Genomic DNA, 19,640 nt, shown 5'->3' with positions numbered 1-19,640 from the left:
TGGTCTTAGAGGGGAGAAGGGAACCAACTTAGAGCTGGAAAGGCTCCCTAAACAGGGGATGAAATGCTAAGATACGAAAGATTGAAAGGGAATTTGCCACGGCTCCCATCCATGGAATTCCTTCCTTCTACCTTCTGCCCTGACGTTAACATTTACCTTGACAAACTTTCTGGAACTTTCCTCACACACAAACAATTTTCTTGCTTTTTTCTGTACCTGTAAACTTTGTCAGGGGGCTGAATTATTATTTGACCATTTTTGACCTACAAATGTGGCAATTTCATATGGTTCAACCTATATCTGTGACACTGTCAGGCTAAAAGCTCCAGTCTCTTAAAATTATGGTATCCCATTACAGTCTGTAAAAAACTTATTTTAAGCAATCTATCACCAACTGAAAACATCCCAGTTCTTTTCTATAAAATACTTCTCTTTCAGATTATTTTTCCCAGACCAATTTTCCCCAAGGTGAATTTTCTTTTTCTCGCTTATTCCTAATTTCATCTGAGGGTAGGGTCACTGATTCCACCTCTATGATCTCAGAAGTACCCCAATTCCTTTTGTCAGTTCGTTTATTCTTTTCTCCACGTTATTGTTGAGAAATAATTTAGTACTATGGACTATAAAAATAAAATATCAACTGCTTTCCTAAAAGGAATGAACTCTCCTGAAGAATTGCCTCTATTTCACTATTTTTGAGGGTGAGGCAAGGTTATACGAAAACTACACAAGCTGGTAAGCTTTCAGTATTTGTTTTCCAGACCGCTGCTATCAAATCTGTGAAAACAATTTAGTTTCACACATACCTAGAGAATTGTAAATTAAACAAGGGGCAGACTAGAACCTTCACTACAATGAAATTATACTGATTCTGAGCAGTATAGAATCGTGTTGGAAGAGAACTGTTCACTTCTACCCTTTTCTGATCTTCCCACAAGGACTGTGGAAAATTTTACCTCCTCTATCAATCTTGGTTTATTTATGATTAAAATTAGAAATATATCCTTGGAACTTCCTCTCTTTTCATGCCACTTTTCCATGGAACTGTTCAAAAGATAAAGTTTGTCTATAAAAGGACCTTCCAGTGCTATCTGGTTGTGTGCAGAACCTGATACAACTGCCACGGTAAGTTAGGCACATGTTTTCCAGGCTCATTTATTAGAATTTACCTATTTTCCCCCAGAGGTTTAACTGAATTTGAATTATGCCAATCTTTTAAAATTAGCCAGACTTAGTCATATTTTTAACTTTATTTAGATGCTGCGAATCTGGACACTTTCGCTGCTGCTGGGAGCAGTAGTAGGTAAGAAAAAATATTTATGTAGTGCTGGAAGAGATTCATGCTCAATACTTTCAACAAAGGCTATGATGGCTGAATTCAAGCCACTGTGAGGATAAGGAGTAGAGCAAGAAAGATGAATGATTAAGACCGCAAGTGCTCAGAGCAGGGTTGCCGGATAAAAGCTAAGACCCGTTAAATTTGAATTTCAGATAAACAACGAATATGTGACATATTTATATTAAAAAATGTTCGTTGTTTATCTGAAACTCAAATTTAATTTGCGTTTTTATTTGCTAAACCCTAGGTCGGAGTCAACGTGGGGTTTGAACCCTGGCTCCATGAGCCACAACTGTATTACCCTAAGCAAAATTCTTAACTTCTCTGTGCTTCACTATCTTTATCTGTGAAATGGGCGTATAATACCACCCCTCTCATGGATAATTGTGAGACTTAAATAAGGTTAGTCATGTAAATCATCTTGTCCAGCACCTGGCACGTCGTAAGATTTTGAGAATGCAGCCCCCATGACAGCTACTACTCCTACTCCTACTAGACTTTTTCTTCCCCAAGAACCCTTTCTTTGTGTTGTTCTTTTATGGGGTAACATTCAAACCAAGAGTTGTCTCAAACCATGGATTTTCTGTTTGATTATTTGTGAGTAGCTTCTTCATCACAGGAATCCAGGATGCCATTCAAACATAGGTCAGAGACCTACTCAGCCATGTGGAGATATAAAGTTTTGGCATTTGCACGAAATTTAAGCTCCCCACCTAAAGCCCAAAGCCAGAAGATAGCTACAAGGAGTTGAGAACCTCATCCTCCTCCCACCAAAGGCCTGGGGATACAAGGCTCTTTTCTTGGGGATAAAGGCTCTTTTCTTGGGCACCAATGGCCCAAGGAAGACATCTGAATTGAGAGGCTAAAGCAGGTCCCAGTATGGGACTGGACAGAGACACAAGAGGAGGGAGGCAGCCTTATGCTGTGGAAACGAGGAGCAGCAGTCTTCTTCAGCTGGGACGTTGTCTATTGAAGCTAATTTGCGAGTGTGTAGATAGGAAGATGTTTGGGGATATGGGCGAAGAAAATATGCCAGAAGATGTAACCTAACTCACAGTTTGGCAGAGAGACCATTAAAAAGAGCATTCTGGTTAAGCTAATAGCCTTGAAACGCTTCTGGGCGATTGCAGGAAACGAAGTTTGCTATGAGAGACTCGGCTGCTTCAGTGACGATTCGCCGTGGGCCGGGATTGTGGAAAGACCTCTCAAAATATTGCCCTGGTCTCCAGAAAAGGTCAACACCCGCTTCCTCCTGTACACTAACGAGAACCCAGACAACTTTCAAGTAAGAGCACTCATCATTCTCAAAACTAAGTGCCGTCTGCTTTATGTAATAAAGATACTGAATTTTAAGTCTTTCAAAGAGAACGCATCAGAACTTGCATTTTTGTAGACTTTAGGGCAGTGAGCTTAAGTGTTATTTTATGTAAGTTGTTTATAAAAGGTCCATTAACTTGATATTAATCTTATCCTACCTCTGTGGTACCATCTAAAAATATTCTAAACATGAATATATATATAAATATGTAAATAGTATATATAAAATATATATATACACACACACACATATATATAAGATCTCCCAATATTATATATATATATACATAAAACACACACACAAACACAACAAACCCTTCCATTGTGTGGAGACAAGACCCCTGCCACCAGTATTACAGTGGACATATTATCCCGAGTTGACAACTGTAAAAATTATAAGATGTCCAGAAAGCAGCAACTTGGTGATGATTGCAAATGATGATGCTTGCTTGTAACAGGAGAATCCTTACTCATAAGGATCTCAAGCCCTGGTGGTCTTCTACCTACCACCTCCCACCGCGTACAAATGGCTCTATTGAATACTATCAGAAACTTATGTTAAACACTTCTCCTCAAAACAGGAAATCGTTGCAGATCCTTCAACTATCCAGAGCTCCAATTTCAACACAGGTAGAAAAACCCGCTTTATTATTCATGGATTCATAGACAAGGGAGAAGAAAGCTGGCTGTCCACTATGTGCCAGGTGAGACGTGGTCATCTCTTAAGGGGAGGTTGTTTCTGGAGTGATAATTGTAACAGGGAAGGCATAGGCCCCAACCAATCAGGACAAATGTGAGCCACCATGACATTGGAGGATCCTCTGACCCTGCTGGGCCTGGGGTTCCCAAGGGAGGTCCAGGAGGCGGTAGGGGGTGAAGGGGACCTGGGACAGTCAAGGCAGCAAGGTTGCTAACCATTTGGTGGCTCTGGGTAGTGGTTACTTAACAACTAATACAGAGAGATTTCAAAATTTAGCAACAAATATTGCCGTACTGATGCAGCATTAGTTGCATTTTCACTACTTTTTTATTTTTTCAACAGTTGTTAATTTCTATATGAAGCGCCAAGATAACTCATTTTGCCCAAACTAAGTATTTTCCTTTGATTTTTACTTGCTACTCTTTGATCTCCCATGGTAGCAATATCTAGGAAAGCTGTATAGGTTTTCATTTCTGGCTTCTGTTGTCTCAACAGTAGTGATCCTATTTTCTTTAATTTGCCTTTGGCTATGTGCCCTGTGATAATGAGGATTTAAAAGACAGAAAATCAAAAAGAACAAATTTCCCCGGTACGTGCTAGTGCTTGAGGAACATTATCTTTGGTTCATTTATTCATCAAGCTTCTGCGGGCAGCTCTGCTACAAGGATGCAGTCGTTTCTTCAGAGCTCTCAAGAGAGGAGACACAAAGGTCCTACATCCGTTTAGTTTCAGACGTGTCTACGATTCAAAACAACGGCTGAGTTGAGTCAATTCCAGAGAGTCTCCATTGATCCTGAAGATAGTCAAAATGGACAGCTAAGTTTAGAAATCATTAGTAAAACTATAACTGGGCTTCTAAAATAATTTAAAGCTGAAGATTATTGGAGGGAGAGTAGTAATAGATTTCTATACAACAGTGAAGGAAAAGAAAATGATTCTTAGCTCAAGAGGAACGTAGATTTTTAGATGTGTATACACAATTTATTTCTGAGATCCCAAAAGCAGATGAGTTTTTCTTGCATTTCGTTTGGCTTTGACAATACTGTTGTTTTATGATACAGAAGCGAGTGGATTAAATTGGAAAGTTAAAGGTTCTGAATTCCAGTTTAGACTCTATTCTTAGCTAACCAAGACATTAGCAAAAGGTTCCCATCGTTCGGTTTTTCTATCTGTAAAATGGAAGAGTTGGAGATGATTTCTAAGATTGCTTCATTCTTCTCAAATTCTTTTTGGAAAAAAAGTGGGGATATGTATAAACACACACGCAAACAAACAAAATTCCTGCCAGATCCAACATTCAGGAAACTATCATTGACCCCCATCAAACGAGGATTCCAGCGGATTTCTGGTAAATTATGCTTTTATGTGAAATAACGCATCTCTGATGTACAATAATACATATTCATCCAAAAACTTTGATTAGTGTTTTCATCACGGAAAAGCTTACTCATTTACCTTCAGCATATTTATTTAAGAGGTCCTAACATAGTCTTCCATTTATTCAGTTATTCACCCATTCCATAAATAGTCACTGAGCACCTACTATGTGTCAGGAACTGTTCAAGGCACTCAGGATACAGTAGTGAAGGAGACAGGCAATGTCCTGGGGCGCTTTCTAGTAAGGGCAATGTAGTCTCATGACATTTATGATGTTCTAATGAGACAACCCATTGTACCATATTTTATACATATTTTTTCCCTGAAACAAATGTCTAGGGATCTGTTGCAATAGAAATTCCAGGAATCTAGTTCCCGTTACGGCCAAATCTCCAATTTGGAGCCAATGTTAAACTTTAAAAGGGATTCCATATGCATAACACACTAGAAATTTTGCTCATTGGATTGGGGTTAAAGGCAAGCAAGATACTGTATAGGTCAAGGACGGAATTTATCCTGGTCCTCAAATGTGTTCATTTGTAATTCATAAAGATCCTGAATTACTTACCTATTTATTGTGTCTCTTCCACCAGAACATGTTTAAGGTGGAAAGTGTGAACTGTATCTGTGTGGACTGGAAAAGTGGCTCCCGCACCGCATACTCACAGGCTTCACAGAACGTCCGGATTGTGGGGGCAGAAGTGGCATATCTTGTTGGAGTTCTTCAGGTAACTACTTCCGGGTTACATAAAAGCCCAAGGACATTGCTCTCTGAATTCTCTTCCAAAAAAAAAAAATGCTGTAGGTATGATCACTGGTAAACACAGTTGTCTACTGAGATTTGGCTGTCCCCGTGTTTGACAAGAAAAATGCAAAAAATCTAGAATTAAGCTTATCAATAAGTATATTTTAGATCAATAAACTAGTTTTTTTAAGTGATATTATTTCAGCAACTAGATAGGTTGTTTCTACTGAATTCACCCAGTATTTCTTTTAATTTCACCAGTTATTAAAGCAATTTGACGTGATAATGTCGAACTCAAGATTAAATTACTTTTGTGTTTTTGTTTTTTTATTTTATTTTTTAACAGAAGCACAACAATAACAAGCTAACCTGATTTGGTAACTAAAAACACAGAAAACATTAAACTAGAATGTGCTTGAGCAATTGCTTTCATTATTAATTTCTCATCCAAATATTTGCTTCCTCATCCCTGGGTAATAATTCCCCATATCCGTCCACGGTTCTCACTACATAGTAATACAATCAAAGAGAGCCCTGCTTCCACAAGTTCAAATGTTAAAATCATTGCTATTTTCTATTATAACTGTGAAAAGAAATATCCTTCAAAATCAATTGCTTTGAAGGGGGTAGTATGTCTTCTTTAAACTCAAGTTTTCAGGGACTGGCCTGGGGGCATAGCAGCTAAGTTCTCATGTTCTGCTTCAGCAGCCTGGGGTTCGCTGGTTCAAATCCTGGGTGCAGGCCTACTCACCACCCATCAAGCCGTGCTGTGGCAGGCACTACACATAAAATAGAGGAAAATGGGCACAATGTTAGCTCAGGGCCAGTCTTCCTCAGCAAAAAGAGGAGGGTTGGCACTGGATGTTAGCTCAGGACTAATCTTCCTCAAAAGAAAAAAAAACTCACGTTTTCAGAGGTCTTCATTTGTTTCCATCTTGAATTTTACAAGATTTGGAAACATTCTGAAGAAGTTTTCTTTCCAACAGTCATCATTCGACTACTCTCCTTCCAACGTCCACATCATTGGCCATAGCCTGGGTTCTCACGCTGCTGGGGAGGCTGGAAGGAGGACCAATGGGGCCGTTGGACGGATCACAGGTTGGTCAAAACAGTAAAAGCTGCAAAATTGGACTAAATGTAGCCAATATGGTGTCTAAAAAGATGAAAATTTAGTGCAGCCCTGTTTTTCACCTGAGGAGACAGGTTTTTCACATTTTCCTAATTGGGCAACATGATCAGAAATTGGTGTGTTCTGAGGCCTTGTGAATTTTTTGTTGATATCAATCTTTGGTCTACCGAGCCCTGTTTAACATATAAATATTGCATGTGACTCAAATGTGAATTAAGAACATCCGGAGGCCTTGTTGATATCTATCTATTTCCCTTTGTCAGGTATTCACAAAGAACAAGTTTCAAGAATAGAATAACATAAATAATAAAATAAATAATAAAAAGAATTGAACCCAAAGAGTTCAAAAATGTATAATTAATTATATTCTGCTTCAATAGCAATTGATAATTAGCCAAAAACTCATCAACCATAACCCAGGAGTTGAAAGTGGGGGGCAGATGGTGAGGCTGCCCTGGGCTGCCAGTTCTATATGCTGCTAATTAGACAAAAAATATTATTTTACAGACTTCAGCCTGGTTTACATTTGGCCAATGGGGTCACGTGTTGGAGACCAGGTCCTAAAACAACCCTCTAACTTTATAAGAAAGACTTTGCTCTCCTGGATCTGAGAGTTGACAATTTCAAAGAATGACCACTTTTCCATCTTCCCATTCTGTCTCCAACTTCCTAATTCTCTTTTTAATGCTTTGGATAATTTGGCTACATTTGGATTGGTGGGGGCATCTGGAATGCTGGTCGTTAATTCTTTCCCATAGTCTGTAAATGTTTATGAGAGACTGCTGAGCCATGCACTGCGACAAACTGTGGTCCTGGTGAGTGTGCAAGCCAAGTCCTTGCTGTCCCTGGAGTTTACAGTCTAGCAGGAACTCTTTTAGCCTGAACATCCTTTAGGAGCCCAGCGTCTCCTAGAGTCTGGCTCTTTCCTTGTGACTACTGCTAGTGACTGAGCTTGTCCCCATGACTAAGCATCCATAAATAGAGCCAAATTTCATGGTTTGAGGGAAATTCACTTCGATGCAAATAGTAAATTAGACAGATTTTCCTCCAGAAAATGATAAGGTAGAGAAAAACAATCTTATCTCTCTCATGCATAACTTGTCATTACCGCCAAAGTTTGCATTCTTGTCTGTAACTGACGAAGAAAGATGAATGTGCAGGTACATTGATAGGTATTAACATGACACGTCCTGTTTACTTTAGGGTTGGATCCAGCTGAACCTTGCTTTCAGGGCACACCCGAATTAGTCCGATTGGACCCCAGCGATGCCCAATTTGTGGATGTAATTCACACAGACATTGCCCCCTTCATCCCCAACTTGGGTAAGTTCCTCAATTCGTTCTCCTAGAGTGTTTTCTGAGTCTGTACATTAGAGTGTTTTAGAGTGTTTCAAGTCTATACATTAACATCAACTTTCCCATATTTTAAAATTTTTCAGGGTTTGGAATGAGCCAAACTGCAGGCCACCTGGATTTCTTTCCAAATGGAGGAAAAGAAATGCCCGGATGTCAAAAGAACGTTCTCTCTCAGATTGTTGACATAGACGGGATCTGGCAAGGTAAAACCATTATGCGCACGAAGAGATTTTCTCTTTTTCATGAAGAAAGTTTGTGTTTTGTTTTACTAAACTTGCTACATATTTTGGTATTGTACAGGTCTCACATTTTCTAAACAAAAGACTTTTAATTGTATCCCCAAGATATAGGACTTTCACTGGGATAAGTGGGCCTGAGGAGATTGTGGGAAAGAAAATGTGTTTGTAGTAAACTTTTCAAGGATCTAATTCAGGGAATGCCTTACTAAATTGTCTCTTATGGACCAATCTTTTCCTTCTAAAGTTATTTTTTCATTTCATTTAGCTATGGCATAACCATATAATCTTAAACAGTATTTAACTTCTGATTGCATCACTGATTATAAATTCACTTCATGAATGATTTTGTTCTGTGACCTCCATGAGTTCACGTTTATTAGAGAAATCTATTCAACAACGATATTCTGATCATGGCTTTAACTTGGAAAAATAATATCTGTCGCTGATGTAAATCATGTCTGATTTCAAAGGAACTCGTGACTTTGCGGCCTGTAATCACTTAAGAAGCTACAAGTATTACACTGATAGCATCCTCAACCCTGATGGCTTTGCTGGATTCTCTTGTGCCTCTTACAGTGATTTCACTGCAGTAAGTAGACTCCACCTTGTACCTAAAGAACTTTGTCACCATCACTTCTCATGACTGGTGTGGTTCACTGTACACGATATGCATTCAGTGAACGTTACTGTATGACTGCCACATCATTTGTACTTTCAATTATACACATTATTCCAAAAATGATAAGGCATTGGAGAACTTTAGAAAATGGGCTTATAAACTGAAATGCTCCTTGTCTGTCTTGTTCTCTATCACTTCTGCATGGAGCAGGTAAACCGTCAAACTTATTTTGAAATAATTCTAAGTAAAAAAAAAAAATAGTCTATGGACGTCTGAGCTATGGCTACAAGATGTTGATGAATATGGAACACTTGTCTTAAATGTTGACCTTTTAAAACTATTTAATTATGGGCGTGTGGATATTTCTGTGCAATCCCATAATTGCCAAGATTCTTTTTTTAGTTTTCATCTTGTTTGGTTCTAAATATCTAGGTTAGGATCCTTATCTTGGAACTTGAACATGATATATCTACTACCTGCTGGGGTTTTTTTAATTGCTTTTCCTCTCAATATAATTTTTCCAAATAAAAAATGTATAACATGTCATTTAATAAATAAGAGTTCAAATAACACGCTAGGTGAAGTCATAACTACGAAGAAGCTATATGTTAGTGAAAAAGAGAGAGGATCTGAATCCCGGGTTCACCATTAAGTAGCTGAATGATTTGGGGCAAAATACTTAACTTCTCTAAGTAAATTTCTTCATTTTTAAATGTAAATAATAATGGTAGAGTCCACAGATTTCATGGGAGGATCTAATGAGATGATATGTTTTAATTGCCTAGCCCAAAACCTAAAGTACAATAATTAGCATTAAAAAAATGTTGGCTATTATGTGTGTGTAGGAGGAAGGGTACATATTTTATTCACTGCACAACTTACGTATACAACAAGAGCACCCCTGTTCTTTGGTCTAACCTTATTTTTATCTTCTTCCCAAATCTCTGTTCTCTTGGTAATGGGGCAAACAAACAAACAAAGAACTTTCGGTTTCATTCAGTTAAAACTTTGTCTCATTCAATAATATAAACAGTCCTTTTAGGTGATGCTCAGACCTTTTAGAAGAAAAGATTTTCAGTTTTGCAGATTTCTCAGTCTTTCCCTCTAAGCTGGTATTGGGCAAGGTGATGATGGTGATGGTATTCAGTGCGTGTGCTGGGCAGAGGGGAGAACCTAGGGGTCTACCTTACGGACGGGTGCAAGGCAGGTGTCTGCAGATGATGTCTGGATGTGTCTACTCTTCTGGCTCGGCAACGCCCTCAGAGAGCTTTGGCCATTTCTTCCTGGCTGGCTCAGTCACCCCTTAGCTGTTACTGGATGCAGACCCTGAGACTCAGCCCAGTCCCCATTTGATCCATTGATCCAGCAACCCACCACTTGCCTCTACTGTGGACCAACCTTGTCTCTCCGTAGTGGGAATTGTGATGTTTGTCCCTCCTACTCTATTCCTCTCTCCCTTCTGTCTTCCTACAATTCCTTGACCCAGAAAGGGAGAACATTTTCCTGTATGGCATCCCTCTTCTCCAGACCCCAACCTCATAGCTAGGCCTTAATAGCCAACATGGGCATTTCTCTCCACAATGGGAGAATTCTGGGATCAAAATCCTTCAGAACTTTATATTCTAGGTAGGAGTTAAAGGAGTTGAGAAAAGCCTGACTTTTGAGCTTATTGTCCTCCTAATGGGTCCTATTTTGCATATTAGAAGCTGATTTCATCTCCTGCTCTTTCTTTTGCAATCTTTCTAAAATAAATTCTAATCACCTGCGGGTGGATGGATGTCTTGGGACAACTGGGGCAACTTAAGAGAGGCAAAAGAGAAAAGATTAAAATACACATATAAATATCTTATAAATTCTTGTGTGATTTTTAATAATATTTTTGTTAGTATCGTGTTATTTAACATAAACTACTGATTTATCATTGTAAATAATAAGATGCATTTTTAACCTCTGCTGAGACACTATTGAAGTCCCCTTTTACCATCAGAACAGAATTGACTTCAGAGTATTTGAATTGCAACAATACATGAAAAAAGATGGTGCGCTATTGAAAGAAAGAGCATCCTCAGTCATTACGTGTTTATTTTCTCTAGAACAAGTGCTTCCCCTGTTCAAGTGAAGGCTGCCCACAGATGGGTCATTATGCTGATAGATTTCCTGGGAGAACAAAAGGAGTGGGCCAGCTATTTTATCTAAACACCGGTGATGCCAGCAATTTTGCCCGTAGGTCTCTATTTTATTCGCCTTAAATTCTTAATGCTGTGTATTTTATCATGTCCGGTAAAAATGTGTGAAACTGCTTTTCTATACAAAAGTTTTAAACACTCCCTCCACAGCATGGAAAATGCATAGCCAAACGATGGCTAATTTGGACGGGGCAGAACAGAGTTTGTGGCCCGAACTATCAATGACACAAAAATGGATTTCTTCACATTTGATCCTGGTGCTGAATTCAGGAGGATTCTTCTGCTCCAGCCTCTTCATATTCAGACAAAAGTTTCACTGAGCAAAATTCTGAGGTTTTGTAAAAATAAATCCCGGAGAAAAGTAATCCCGGAGAAAGATGGCAGAGGTTGTGGGAATGGAGAACAGTTGACAGATTTAAAAGAAATTTAGATTGTAGACTCCATGGTTGATGGGAATTAGAGAATGTGTGGGAGGTGAGGCATGGGGACAGAATTCACGTTTCTTTTCTCAGTAATTGAGGAAGAAAACTATTTGGATGGGAGTTAATGGGGTTAGCTGCATTGTAAAAACTAAAGCCAAATTTTACCCCCTCCCCAATAGCCCAGGCTAGCTCAAAATGGCAAAAACTGGTAGTTCACTATTGACTAGTACCATAAATTGGTTACCGGAATTTAATACATTTCCAATGGCAACAGAAAGTTGAGTTGTAGAATTTTTAAAATAAATTAGACTACTTAGACAAAAAGATGACAGTACTATAAAACGTGGTGATCTATGAAAATGAAGAAAACTGTTGAAAATGTCACACTCTACTATTTTTCCACTATCTTTTAACATTAAGTTCTCTTAACATTCAAGAATAAATTGTCAGGTTAAAAAATTGAAAGCAAGGGGCCAGCGCGGCGGCGTAGCAGTTAACTTTGCCTGCTCCACTTTGGCGGCCTGGGGTTCACCCATTCGGATCCTGGGGGCAGACCTACACACCACTTGTCAAGCCATGCCATGGCCAGTATTCCACATATAAACTAGAGGAAGATGGGCGTGGATGTTAGCTGAGGGCCAGTCTTCCTCAGCAAAAAGAGGTATGGCGGCAGATGTTAGCTCAGGGATAATCTTCCTCAAAAAAAAAAGAAAAAGAAAAAGAAATTTGGAAGCAAAATATATTACTTCACCTCTTGGCTTGAAAACCGTTGACTTTGGAAAGACTCTGTGCTCCTCCCCTTTACCAATGCCTGTCTTCTGAACATTTAGATAAGAAATGTCTCTGACTACTTGATTAGAAGAACTACCAACACCATATACAAATTATGCAAAATTCAGCAGTAGTGAAATCCAAGTTAGTCTGTTTCCAGTGTGTCTTCTCTACAACCTGATATTGTGCAATTTTTTTTCCCATGCAGGTTGGAGGTATAGGGTAGATGTCACACTGTCTGGAAAGAAGGTTACAGGACACGTGCTAGTTTCTTTGTTTGGAAATAAAGGGAACTCTAGGCAGTATGAAATTTTCCAGTGAGTAAAATATTGCTCTAAATGTCTTAAATGCTGGAACCCTTCACATGCATAATGTATGTTCTGGACACAAGAGTTTATTCCTTACTGTGTGGGAGTATAGTGCTGCCACATATCATTAAAAGGAAATGCTTATTCCACCCCTGCACCTTAATACATTTCAGAAGTCTGCTTCTAAATATTTTTTCTGTAACTTCTTGAGAAAACCACTTAGGTTTAATTTGATTTGTGGCTTCTGATTTATCATCAATAAAAATTATTCTTCCCACAAAACAACTGGGAAAAGATGATATAATGATGTCATCATTTATTAAATTATAGGAGAATTGTGACTAAAACGTGTTTGAAGTTTTATTAAAGCAAGGATGACTTTAAAGTAATATGAGTTATTGATGACAAATGAACTACTACTGACTTAGCATATATGTTTGCATTTATTTAAAAGATTAGAATGGCAAATATACTATCAGTCATCTTACTAGAGACGCATTGCAAGCTGGTTTTAGAAACACGTATATATATGTATATGTACATTTATGTATGTTGATGTATGTTTTTATTAACTTCTCAACTTCCAAGGGGCACTCTCAAACCAGACAATACTTATTCCAATGAATTTGACTCAGATGTGGAAGTTGGAGATTTGGAGAAGGTTAAATTTATTTGGTACAACAATGTGATCAACCTAACTCTACCCAAAGTAGGAGCATCCAAGATCACAGTGGAAAGAAACGATGGAAGTGTGTAAGTAATAAAAATCTAAAGTGATTTGAAGTATTGTCACATTTATAATTCTATCTCCACTGAAGTTTACTTTCAGTTAAACCTCTTACAATGGTTCTCCTATACCCCAGCCACAGCCGCTCCCTAATACCTTTGTTTCTTTAGGAGAAAGGGTAGAACTTTAGGAAAACAACTTTGATAGATTTGTAGATGCAGGTGGTGTTACCTGATACAAGCTAAGTGTTAGAATGAGAATCTGGCTTCATGATCCTGAGGTGAAAGAATGATTTCATTGAGTGGCTGTGCCTTGTGCTTGGGTTTGCTTAATATGTGTATCTTCCCCAAAGTTCCTGGGTTCACCAATTGCCAGTTAAATTATCAGGAAAACACTTAACTTACCAAGGAATACAAACAGGCTGCTCTGCATCATTGGCCCTCTTACTGAAGGCAGAAGTTAACCGTTGGTTCTAAAGAAGACTGAAGTGTGTGTGAGCCAAAGGATATTTACCATCGTGAACCAGAAAAAGTGAGCTGCTGCTGACGATAATTATAACAATACCAATGTTAGCCCAAGTGTTCTGAATATAAAGCCAAATTCCGAGGCACAATGCTATGCTTCTTCTGTCAGCGTGTTGTTCAGTCCTCAGAAAAGCCCAATGAGGGGACTTTTTGCTTCTGGCAAAGATGGAATCACAGAGACAAATTCACCTTCTAACTGAAACAACCAAGAATTCAGATAAAATGTAAGGAATAACAGTTTTCAAGACACTGAACATCAGGCAACAAAAGAAAGTGATCCCTGAAAGACAAGAAACAAATAAGGTGGAGGCTTACAGTTGTCCTAGCTCACTGCCTGGAGAGAGTTTCCAGGATATTACACAAGGAGGAAAAATTCAGGCAGAGCCTGGTAGACCTTCTGAGTTGAAGAGACAGAGCTAAGAATCCAAAAAATCCAAGGCAACTAGATGTCACAGGACAGAGCACCAGAGAGGAGAGTTACAGAGAGAGAATCTCAGAGCTCTGGAAATTTCCCTTGAATATTCAGCAGAGTACCGATAAGCACATGTGTGTGAGGAAACTAGCCAACGCCAGTGAACTATCCATCTGAAAGGATTAGAGAAAACAGTGCCCAGTACTCTTGCAGGGCTGGAAATGGTAACTGTTTCAACCAACCAGACTAGATAAGCTCATAATCCAAGAAACTTTGGGTAGAGTATTTAGGAAGGCCTTCCCTCACTAGTGAGAAATCATTAGCCTAGACTGAGCAAGACCTGAAAGGATCAAACTGTTTCCAAATAATTTAACTGTACCCCAGAAAAGAGTTCAAGAAAATTTATAGAAATACAAAATTATCCAGCAGCTAACAGGCTAAAATCTACCATATATGACATTAAATAAAAGTTTTGCAGGTATACAAAGAAGCAGGACAACATAACCTATACTGAGGAGAATAATCAATCAGCTGAAACCAAACCAGAACTGACACAAATGTTAGAATAGCAGACACAGACATTAAAATAGTTATTTCACCTGTATTCCATTAGTTCTAAAGGTCAGTAGAGGCATGATATTTGTATAAAAAAGATCCAAATGGAATTTTTAGAGATGAGAACTATAATATCTGAAATGAAAAATACACTGGATGCAATTAACAGCAGACTAGATGTTGCAGAAGAAAAGATAAGCGAATCTGAAGACATAATAGGAACTATCCAAAATGAAACACAGAGAGAAAAAAGAATTTTAAAAATCAAGAGAACATCAGTGAGCTGTGAAATAACTTCAAGAAGTCTAACGCAGTTCTCTTTGAAGACCACAAAGGAGGAGAAACTGAAAAATAAATCTGAAGGAATAAGAGCTCCAAAATTTTCAAAATTGGTGAAAACTGTAAACCAGCAGATCCAAGTGCTATGACAAGAAACATGAAGAAAACTACACCAACACACTTCAAAATCAGATTGCTCACAACCAGTCATAAAGAGAAAATTTTAAAAGCAGCCTGAGAAAAAATACACACTACGTACAGAGGAATAAAGACAATAATTACAGCAGGTTTATCATCAGAAACAATGCAAGTGAGAAGACAGTGGAACAGCATCTTTAATGTACGGTCATGCACCACATGACGACATTTCGGTCAATGACAGACTGAACATGTGACAGTGGTCCCATAAAATTAGTACCACATAGCCTAGGTGTGTAGTAGGCTGCACCATCTAGGTTTGTGTAAGGATACTCTGTGATGTTCACAAAACTGTGAAATCACCTAATGATGTATTTCTCAGACCATGTCTCTGTCGTTAAGTGATGCATGACTGGCACCGAAAGGAAAAAGCTGTTAATCTAGAATTCTATACCCACAAAAATATCTTTCAAAGACCAAGATGAAATAAAGACTTTTTAGACACACCAAAGCTGAAAGAATTCATTACCAGCAGATCAACACTGTGAAAAATGTTAAAAGAAGATCTCCGGGGAGAGGAAAATGATGCCACTTGGAAAAGAATCTACAGAAAAGAATTAAGAGCATAGGAAATAGTAACTATGTGATAAATGCATGAGATTTTTAAATATTATTATTGGTGGGGGGGTTAAATATGTGTATAAGTAAAATATATGGTAGCAATGCCACAAAGGTTAGGAGGGGAGAAATGGAAACATATTGGTGTAATGTACTTATACCATATGTGAATTGGTATAATATCAGTTGAAGGTAAAATTCGATGTTAGAAATATATGGTGTAAATTCTAGAGTGACCACTAAAATAATAAAACTAAGAAGTGTAGCTAATAAGCCAACAAGGAGATAATGGAGTTTATTAAAAATAAGGCTTAAAAAGAGAGGGGGGGAAAAAAAACAAAGAACATAGGGAACAAATAGCAAGCTAATAGACTTAAACCTAATCATATCAATAATCATATTAAATGAAAATGATCTAAATACAGCAATTAGAAGGCAGAGATTGTCTGACTGGATTTAAAAAAATCAATACCAACTATATGCTGCCTACATGAAATGTACTTTAATATAAAAACAGAAATAGATTAAAAGTGAAAGGACAGACTGGGGACGGCCCCATGGCCAAGTGGTTAAGTTTGCACGCTCCATTTCAGCAGCGCACGCAGAGTTTCGCAGGTTCGGATCCTGGGAGCAGACCTAGCACTGCTCACTAAGCCATGCTGAGGTGGTGTTCCACATAGCACAACCAGAACGACCTACAACTATGTACTGGGGGGCTTTGGGGAGAAGAAGAAAAGTGAAAAACTTTAAAAAATTTTTTAAAGTGAAAGAACAGAAAAAGATATATCAATAGGTGTTAGGGAAATGCAAATTAAAAACACAGAGACACTACCATAAACTTATTTAAATGGCTAAAATTAAAATAATTGACAATATCAAGTATTGGTGAGGATGTAAAGACTATTAATGGGAATATAAAATGATGCAACCACATTTGAAAACAGTTTGGCAGTTTCTTTAACAGACAAATATATAGCTACCTATGATTCAACCATTCTACTCTTAAGTACGTACCTGAAAGAAAAGAAAGCATCTATCTCTACAAAGATTTGCATATAATTATTCATAGCATCTTTTATTGTAATAGTCAAAAACTGGAAATCTGTGCACCAACAGGAGAGTAGATAAACCAACTGCGGTCTATCCACACGATGGAATATAACTCAGCAATGAAAAGGAATGAACTAGCAATACATGCAACAACATGGATGAATCTCAAAATAATTATACTGAATGAAAGAAGCTAGACAAAAGAGTGCATACTTTTGATTCCATTCATATAAAATTCTAGGCAATTCAAACCAGTCTATAGTGACAGCAGATCAATGGTTGCTTGCGGGGAGGGAAGATGGGAAGAAAAGAGAAGGAGAGATTACAAAGGAGCAGGGGGAAATTTTTGGATTGTTGGATATGTTTACTATCTTGATTGTGGTGATGGCAGATAGGTACTATTATTATCTCTGTTTTACAGAAAACTAAGTGAGAGCTCAATGCCAGAATCCATATGCAGGATATTTGGCTGCAGCTAATTCTTAACTACTACAAAGCAAATTCACTTCACCTTTATTCGTATATAGATATCACGTGCCCTTCATTTCTTGCATCTCTTACCAATATTAGTTTTTAACATTTAATTTGCCATTTTCAAGTCTTCCAGCCATCAGACCACAGGGAGGGAAATGAAGATGGAGAGAAAAGAGCATTTTCTGAGCTCTTTTTATGTGCCAGGCACATTACATATGCTAATATATCTTATTAAATAAAATTAGCTCCAAAGCATCGCAAGTATGTTCAGTCTTGACGAGTAAAACTAGTCATCTCAGTTGAACTATTGAGTTAAAATAAGAATGCCTTGCCAGTGTCACACCGGACCTTAGAATTTTTATTCTGGCTGATTTCTTGTCATGATGCTGGCCCTGATCTTCCTCAGTTGTGTTGGTTGACAATGTGCCAAGTGTTAGTAGGCACTTGGGGGATGTGACAGATGAGCCCTCCCTGTCCCTTGGAGTGTCCAGTGACACCTCCTCTCTGTTATTGCCCAGCCATGAAACAAAATTGGGAAGGAGAATTCAGTCCTTAAGACAGAAGAGGTTTTTCTTTTGGCCATTGTCTGGTCTTGGGCACAGGCTGTGGCTCTAGGCCTGAGGGGAGAGCGGAGGCTGTCCTCTTGCTCGACATGCCCGGGGTGTGCCAGGAAGAGTTGACTTCTTGTTGTTTTCCCTCTGCAGGTTCAACTTCTGTAGTGAAGAAACCGTGAGGGAAGATGTTCTGCTCACTCTCACTGCGTGTTAGGAGCTGCTGACATGTGACCATTGAATCTCCCTGCTAATAAAATCTACTGGTGAAGCAATGTATTCCTTTCTTTGTCATCGTGTCCATTACTTCCAATGAAACTTTTGGATGTGGTGATTAAAATCCAAAACTTGGAGTTGGTCTGAAGAAGCACAAATGACTGTCGAATTTTGCTACATACTATGTGGCATTCAAGCTTAGGAATATTGTTTACTTGATACTGGCATCGTGTCCATTACTGCTATTGCTGATGTCATTCTGATCACTTAAGGCAGACTTCCAGGTCCAAAATGACCCCCTCTTGGTGGGCACAGGTGGCAAGTACTTCCCTTTGCTACTTTTTCCATCATCTTTAAGTTCTACGTCTGCTCCAACTCAGATATCTGGGAAGAGATGACACAAAGGAGACGGACAAGGAGTGGGCACATTGGGAGCTTCCTAACTCGTCTCCCTTCTCCCAGTGGGGTCCCCCCAAACTCCTCTCCTCTCTGCGACCTCTTTGATCTCTCTAAAGCACAAATCAAATATCCTCCCAATGGTTTCCAGAATAGAATCCACATTCCTTAGCGAGATTTGCAAGCCCCACCTTGGTCTGGTTTTCACCTAGGACTCCAGCATCATCGCTCACTAGCTTCCTTCTAGAACTCTATATTCTGGCACTGTCCCTCAAAAGGGCCTTAATTTTGGATGTTACTGGACCTTTATGCAAACTCTTTCTCTCCCTAGAATGTTCTTTCCCCCTCTTCCTGTCTGTTTAACTCCTACTGTTCTCAATCTCTGTGTAGACATGACTTCTTCCATGAAGCCTATCTCCGCTTCCATTACCCACATCCCCTAAGATTGTATTAGAGACTACCTCACTACATTCCCACGGTACCCAGGACTTCTCTATCTTACCACTTCTCTCTCCGTATTATAACTACTTGTTTACTTGCCTGCATACCCTTTTGTAAACTCCTTAAGGGGTTTACATGTTGTATGTGCCCGGCATGTAGTAGGAGAGCAAACAAATATTTTTTGAATGACCGTCTCACTAATGGGAAGAGTGAATAACTCCACTAGAGTCAGTATTTAGACTTAGGCCATGTCCAACCAGTGACATCCTAAGAGAGAAAGGGACAGCTGCGCTAGGTCTTAAAAGGTGGGTGGGATTTGCCAAGAGGACATGGTGGCAAAGACGTTCCAGAGACGGAATGGCATAAGCAAAGGCACAGAGGTATGAAAACATGAGAAAGTGAAAATGCTTTTCATTCCGTCTTTCACCAAATTATATGCAAGTCGGTCAACACATGAAGACATGTTCTAAGGACAATCAATCTGTATTAACTAGGATGCTTTCATGCACATGAACCAAAAGCTCTAACTTGAACTGACTTAAACAACAAAAAAATGTATTAGCTCATATCACTGGAAAGTCCATAGGTGGGAGAGGCTTCAGGTTTTGTTGATCCAGCAACTTAATGACCTCTTCAAGAGCTATTTTCTTTCTGTCCCCATGCTCTGTTGTCTGTGATGATGGTTTTATACCAGGGCTGGCTCTCCTCCCAATTGAAGGACAGCCATCTACCACAGTCGGGACTATAGACC

The 19,640-nt window shown here is 38.8% G+C and overlaps 1 protein-coding gene across 2 annotated transcripts; it reads left to right on the top strand.

The window, feature by feature from the left end:
- Positions 1-1,022: 1,022 nt before the first annotated feature.
- PNLIP (pancreatic lipase) lies at positions 1,023-18,115 on the top strand. Of its 2 annotated transcripts, XM_014732960.2 has the most exons (13): positions 1,023-1,125; positions 1,258-1,303; positions 2,470-2,624; positions 3,238-3,360; positions 5,327-5,461; positions 6,465-6,576; positions 7,811-7,930; positions 8,047-8,166; positions 8,673-8,791; positions 10,915-11,044; positions 12,409-12,517; positions 13,097-13,261; positions 17,990-18,115. In XM_014732960.2, exons 2-13 carry the CDS (start codon positions 1,258-1,260, stop codon positions 18,051-18,053), a joined length of 1,398 nt encoding a protein of 465 aa, XP_014588446.1. In that variant the 5' UTR covers positions 1,023-1,125; the 3' UTR covers positions 18,054-18,115. The 2 variants fall into 2 exon arrangements, with proteins under 2 accessions (XP_014588446.1, NP_001157421.1); NM_001163949.1 differs by lacking the exon at positions 1,023-1,125 and having other exon boundaries at positions 17,990-18,110.
- Positions 18,116-19,640: the final 1,525 nt, after the last annotated feature.

This window comes from Equus caballus, chromosome 1, assembly GCF_041296265.1.
Source record: "Equus caballus isolate H_3958 breed thoroughbred chromosome 1, TB-T2T, whole genome shotgun sequence".
NCBI classification, from domain to species: Eukaryota; Metazoa; Chordata; class Mammalia; order Perissodactyla; family Equidae; genus Equus; species Equus caballus.
Note: the sequence above shows the minus strand (reverse complement) of the source record. Positions and strands in the feature narration are given on the sequence as shown.

Coding starts and splice junctions, on each gene's coding strand:
- PNLIP (XM_014732960.2), top strand. CDS start 1,258: ATGCTGCGAATCTGGACACTTTCGCTGCTGCTGGGAGCAGTAGTAG. Junction 5,462..6,464: donor ATCTTGTTGGAGTTCTTCAG/GTAACTACTTCC, acceptor TCTTTCCAACAG/TCATCATTCGACTACTCTCC. Junction 11,045..12,408: donor TGATGCCAGCAATTTTGCCC/GTAGGTCTCTAT, acceptor TTTCCCATGCAG/GTTGGAGGTATAGGGTAGAT.